The sequence below is a fragment of the Phoenix dactylifera genome, chromosome 14 (assembly GCF_051530095.1).
Source record: "Phoenix dactylifera cultivar Ajwa chromosome 14, Ajwa_hap1_PhDact_Kaust_v1.1, whole genome shotgun sequence".
Taxonomy (NCBI): domain Eukaryota; kingdom Viridiplantae; phylum Streptophyta; class Magnoliopsida; order Arecales; family Arecaceae; genus Phoenix; species Phoenix dactylifera.
In genome coordinates this window covers 21,870,000-21,876,152 of record NC_143203.1, presented here as the reverse complement: position 1 = coordinate 21,876,152, position 6,153 = coordinate 21,870,000, and the positions used below count along the sequence as shown (strand labels likewise).

Genomic DNA, 6,153 nt, shown 5'->3' with positions numbered 1-6,153 from the left:
GCTTCAATAGAGGCGGATAGATTTACCTCGAATTCAGCTTTCCTGGAATTTGGATCTGAATAGAGTGGCAAGATCCAGAAGATCATATTTTCATTGTGGTTGGATCTATGATTAGTCGATTAAATTTATCCGATCACACCTTTGAGGTTTGCTTCGGTACTCGGACAGGAAAAAAATGGGATAACTGAGAAATAATCTAGCTAGTTAGACCGGATGGTTTGATGATCCGAATCGTTTGAACTCTCTCAGTTCGTTGGTTTATGTTTTGTTTTGTTTTGTTTGTTTGTTTGTTTTCTGGTTTGGGGTGTCCCAGAAGCTCGATTTATACTCGTCCCTAAATGCTTGATTCATACTGTGTCTTGACGAGCATCCCATCATCTGTTATGCTGAGTCTTTAACCGGGGATGCTCAGATTCATGGGACATTAAAACCCTGCTGGTACTAGCAACATCCGACGTACCTGGGAAGCCAGATCGCTGGCTGTGACTTCAGTGCTTGCACCCCACTCTTTGTACTGGAATCTTCTTCTGCACAAGGAGAAGGACGATTACGGTGGGTTTGGTAAACAAACATTATCTTTACCATTCTAATAGCGGGAGGATACCCCACTGCAGGATATTTATTTGTTTCCTTTAATCATGGTCTCCAAAGACTGTTCTCTACTGTTTCGTATGGCTTCATGCCAAATCTTCTCGGGTTCACCTCCGAACCCATGCAGCTAATCTACCACACTAAGGTCAGTTTCCAGGTGCATTTTTTGAGGATAAATAAATGAGTAATTCTCCTGTTGTGCCCGCCTATCATCGCCTTGTGCGACGGGCGATCTTTTCGCATGGTGCTATTTATAGACCTTTCTCTGCGTACGATATCTTGATTGAAGGAGACCAGCTGGTAGGCTGAATTATGTCCATAGTTGGTCAACTCACAAGTCCTTCGGGGAGTCCATCATGTTGCCTTCAGCATTATGTAAGTAAAGTCCTTTATGGATGATAACACCCTTACCTAGCTAGGAGTTGTTCCGAATATTATCGTAAACATGCAATCAGCCTAGAGTTGATCCAGATATTGTAGACAAAGCGAAATAGAAAATAATTTTTTGGAGCAACTATTAATTCCAATTTTCTCATTCCCAAACCAAATGTGGTAATGATTTTATATTTCCATGACTTATGGTACATGTTATAGGCAGCTGCATAATGAACAATCTGTCATTATTCAATTTATTGGCGGAGGCAGGGGCAAACATTTCCTAGATGGAGAGGAGGCAACTATGAACAGATTCTCTCTAATTGGAGGGGATTAGCTGGTAGAGTCTCTTATATTGATGCAGGATACCTAGTTTGATTTGCCAATGACACTAGTTGCTTGCAATATTTGAAGATTAAGTACGTAAATGTTTACTGCTGTGATTAATGTAATGCATGGGGTGAGTAGTTGTACGGCAAGCTAAATTCATCAAATGGTAAATTTACGGAAGAAGAGATGAAAGATTGCATTTATAGCACTGGACTTCACAGCATTGGTCACCTTTTACCTAATTCTTTTGTCTAGTTTGATAGAAGAAATTGATGTGCAAACCTTTGAGAGCAAGCATATCATTATTAGATTTTGCATATAGTTAAAGTACAATGCCAAGCTTTGCAATTGTCTATCAATAAAAGATAAAAATAAGAAGCATCAGATTCATTGAGAGGCTACTCGTGCAAAGCTTCGATAAAACAAATACTTTTTTTTTACATGATTTGATTATTTTGCTTTTTTTTACGTACATATATAGTTAGTCTGCTTTAAGCCCTCGGCCTCGAACATGATGGATGAACATTATTTTGTCAAAGTGAATTTGCCTTCTTCAAATAGAAAGTATCTTGAATGTAAAGATTATTGAATTATAAAAAAGGGGGGAAAAAGCGAGTGAGAGATGGGATGTGGAGGAAAGGATCCCGTTGCATCCCTCTTATCAAAACTTTTTCTCTACTTTGGTAGAGGAGAAAAGGATCCTCCAGAGATCGATCTTATAAGATTGTTTCCTCGGAACCAAAACAAGTAAATTAGGGCTGGATTGTTCTTATGGACTGTTTTTGAGAATCATCGTTCTCATGGAAGACAAAAAAAAGAAAAGAAAAAAAAGAAGACTTTATCAAGTTATCCGACTAGAGATAGGGTTGGGTGATGAGGGAGACTGGGAGTGAAAGGATAGCCCTCCACGAATGAAGGCATGGTTAACTCTACATGCCTTCTCGGTTTCCACTCAATAAAACAAACATTATGATACCATGGTTGGTGCTTGATCAATGTTAAACCAAGCGAGTAATGAAGTCTCATATTGAATCGATTTGGGGCCATCATTTTGGAGATCAACTCATTTGATATGGAATCTCAAATGATGCCTATAAAGGTTCAATAGAATTTAGACGCAAATGATCGTCTCATCGTGGCATGATCCTTGTGTCCTTTTTAAGGTATGAACAAATTCATGCATGATCACTTGGGTCATGAGCATTAGGAAGAGGTATTGGAGTTCTAGGAAAAGTAGCAGCGGAAGCAGCTCAAATCCCAGTAATTACCATTTATTTCTTAATGAATAAACGGTAGATTTATTTGTCAAATAAAGAATAAATACCGGATTTTTGGTATCTTACGCTAACCTCTCCCGAATTTTGTTGTGAATTTCATTTAATTGTTTGACACGCGAGTCAACGTTCGGGCCCACACCTTGGAGACGACCTTTTGCCGACACTTCAAAAAAAAAGAAGATCGCCGGCACTTTCTTGTCCCGTGGACCCCACAGCTCATCCACGGCCACACGTGAGGTCGTTTGCGGCACGCCACGTACCGGATCCGTACACCTCGTTGATGAAACTAATTGCATTATCAAAATACCATTATTTAAAAATCCAAAAGATCTTTTCCCCTTTTTCGCAATATTGCACTTGCTATCAAATACCCGATAGAAGCTTTTATTTCTATATCCCCTCCCCCCCCTTCAAAAAAAAGAAAAAAAAAGCTCTCGTCTCTTTAGGTCGTCGGCGAAGCCCGATAGCGGCGGCGGCTCAGCCGGAAATCTAGGCGAGATGGGTCTTCTTAGCATCACGATCATCCACAGAGGATCCGACGGCCCTCCCGTTCTCGGAGTCGCGGCGGCCCAGCACGGTCACCGGCGAGTCGGAACTCGAGCCCGGGTTCTTTCCGGCCTTATCCGAGCCGCCGACGTCGGTCGCCGCTGCCAGCATCGCATCGCAGCACGCCGACAAGTTTTCCTTCAACGGCAAGAATAAAACAAAACAAACAATAAATCAGAAACAAACAGAAAGAAACTGCTCTTCTCGCCTCGCCTCGATTTTTGTGAAAAGAAAGTCGGCGTACTTCGTCAACGAATTCACAGGAGAGTACAGCGGAGCGGAACGAGGGGAAGTGGGTCGGAAAGAGCTTGAAGGCGGCGGCGAGCAGCGCCGACGCGGCGATCGCCGATGGCTTGAACTCCAAGAACTTTCCCTCTATAAAACTCAGAATAACATAAATATTAGATTAATCCTTAAACAAGAAAACTGGCCAGAAAGGATCGGCGATCGAGACGGTTACCATTTTGAGCCTGGAAGAGGGTTTTGGACGCTCGATCCTTGAGAGATTGGCGGGGAGCGGCATCGGCGAGCGGGAAGGAATGGAGGAAGAAGTCAAGGAAGGCGAAAGGGGTAATAGATCGCATTCGCCAACCCAGGGCGCTTAGAACCACCATCTCCATTAACCCGATCGTCGCCGTAGCGAACTGAGGTTGTTCGTCCGTTCCCTGATCCATTTGAAAACAACAAACATACACACATACAAGAATATCGATTCAAGGAGCGAACGATATTGATTTCAAGAAAGTAATCGGCGATACCTGGAGATCTTCAAGGGAGAAGCCGCTTTTCGTCATTTTGGCGGCGAGAGAGAGGCAGGCAATGGCGAGGAGAGATGCCACCCGCGGCTTCACCAGCTGGAAGCGAAAGAAAAAGAAGATCTTCAGAGTTCGGAAACAAATTCGAAGGATATTCTCTTCTTTTCTTGGATTTTTGGGGGTTTACCGGGATATCTCGTTTGGAGAGGAAGCGATCGATGTAGTTGATGGCGAGGTAGATCACCGACCGACCCAAACTTGGAGAGAACTGCGATTGAGAAGAGGAATATTAAGAGAATTCACTCGAGGAATCCGGAGATGGAGTGTGTTTGGTTATTACCTCATGGGCGAGAGAGGCGGCGTCACGGCGAGCAGAGAGAGTAATATTTCCGTGATGGGCGATCAGACAATTGTTTTCGGCGGCGAAGAGGCTGGAGATGGAGTCCGGGTGCAGTGCTTCCTCATCGGAGAACATGAGGGGGTTCTCGAGAACGAACTCCATTGCTCTCAAAGGGAGAGGGAGAGGGGGAGAGAGAGAGAGAGAGAGAGAGAGAGAGAGAGAGAGAGAGAGAGAGAGAGAGAGAAGGGGAGAGGCGAAGGTAGAGGGGGAGGCGAGTGCTAGTTATGAATGTGGGAAGAAGACGACTACCTGTGAATTCTGCATGAAACCGCTCCGGCTACACCTGTCGCCAAAAGATAGCATGGACATAATGCAGGTGGTTGCTCAAAATAGACAACCAATGGAATAATTTTCCTTTCAGCCTTTACTTTTAATTATTTTTATGAATTCATGGAATTGTTCCAATGCAAGTAGTTTCATTTTTATCAATCTAAGACAATCTCTTGGATGTGAAGAAGAATTACAACTAGTAAAATCACCATATTGATTGCACAAAATATTAAGCATAACCATGTATTGCCCTAGATATACCGAAGATATATTATAAACTATGCACCATCGGCACCGCCACAATTTTTGCGGCACATATGGTAGATAGCTGCATAACGAACAATCTAATATTCGATTCATCATTTAGATAGGTAGAATTAATATAGTAAAATTATTAAAGCGATCGCATATGTAATGATCGAGTACGACAAGAAATTATATATCTATGACGCATGGAAACTAAATTATGGATTGTGGCTACCATAGATTCTGTAATGCACGTGGTAGTCTGTCGTACGACATACGATCTACTATTGCACTTCTGTCGGATAGAGAAATTATTATTGTGATTGCGTATGGGAAAAAAATTCAAGAAATCCAAGAAAAATGCAAGAAACTAAAAAAATGAGAGAATTGGTGCAATACGCAAGTTCGGTGGCCTTTAGTAGCCTAAATGGATCACTATAGTGATCTTAGATCACTTATGATTCTTATCTCGGGACAAACTGATCCTCGATGTTCTAAGATTTCCATATTTGGTATGCTATATTTCAGTGATCAAAGATTTCGGAGGATCTATAATTATGTTGTTTGGTATGCTATAGAAATCCCAGATCACCGATCATGTAATATAAAAATTATTACTAATTTATTTCATATATTTTGCAACTATTAAACATAATTCTCAAATAAATTATAGGAAAACACGCATGAACATAAATAAAGTTATCAAAATCTGTCATTCCAGACTAATTCAGTAAAATGAAAAATTAATCAAAACTAGTTATAGCAACTTCAGGGGATTATCAAACCTTTCCAATTAGTAGAATTAAATTTTTTTATAAGATTATCAAACCCTCCCCATCTAGAAGAATTTTTTTTCCTAAAGATTGGTATTTTTGAAAATAAATTTTCTTGATGGACTGAGGGGTATTTTTGTCCCTAAATTTTAGTTCAACATCACTATCCTGTGGTGATCCTAGAAATACACACCTCAAGGATAGGTTTAGCATCAGTGGGTTGGATGGTAATTTTAGGAGCAGAAGTGATTTGGGATCACTGTTATGTAGCATTGCCGAGATGCAACCAAACACGGTGTTCTCATCACCTTCACCCATATCACTATTGATCTTGGGCTCATCTCCCATACCAAATGCCATCTAGTGCTAATACACAATAAATCTATAGCATAAAGCACCAATGTTTCACGACACCTAATAGCTTTTTTTTCCTTTTTCTTTTTGGGACTTAGCCTGAAGGTTATTCCTTAGATTAGTCAATCTCAAACCTGCACCCTCACACTAGCAGTTTGGGCCACCACGCGAGACCTAAGCTACCATAGTATTTTTGCCCTGGTGTTTTCGTGAAGTTCTTGTACTAGTATTTTCGA

General features: G+C 41.2%; 1 protein-coding gene across 1 annotated transcript; it reads right to left on the bottom strand.

Annotated features, from left to right (window-relative positions):
• Positions 1 to 2,850: 2,850 nt before the first annotated feature.
• On the bottom strand, positions 2,851 to 4,536 carry LOC103709888 (putative cyclin-D6-1). The gene is made up of 6 exons (XM_008795412.5): positions 4,215 to 4,536; positions 4,062 to 4,142; positions 3,878 to 3,973; positions 3,580 to 3,784; positions 3,364 to 3,494; positions 2,851 to 3,257 (listed from the first exon to the last, which is right to left on the bottom strand). The coding sequence occupies exons 1-6, from the start codon at positions 4,374 to 4,376 to the stop codon at positions 3,063 to 3,065; spliced, it is 870 nt and encodes a 289-aa protein (XP_008793634.4). The 5' UTR covers positions 4,377 to 4,536; the 3' UTR covers positions 2,851 to 3,062.
• Positions 4,537 to 6,153: the final 1,617 nt, after the last annotated feature.

Bases quoted from the DNA above. Each gene is read 5' to 3' on its own strand.
- LOC103709888 (XM_008795412.5), bottom strand. From the start codon at position 4,376: ATGGAGTTCGTTCTCGAGAACCCCCTCATGTTCTCCGATGAGGAAGCA. The intron at 3,785-3,877 runs GTATCGCCGATT...CAAATGGATCAG, and splicing joins TCTCCCTTGAAGATCTCCAG to GGAACGGACGAACAACCTCA. The intron at 3,495-3,579 runs GTAACCGTCTCG...TGAGTTTTATAG, and splicing joins CCTCTTCCAGGCTCAAAATG to AGGGAAAGTTCTTGGAGTTC.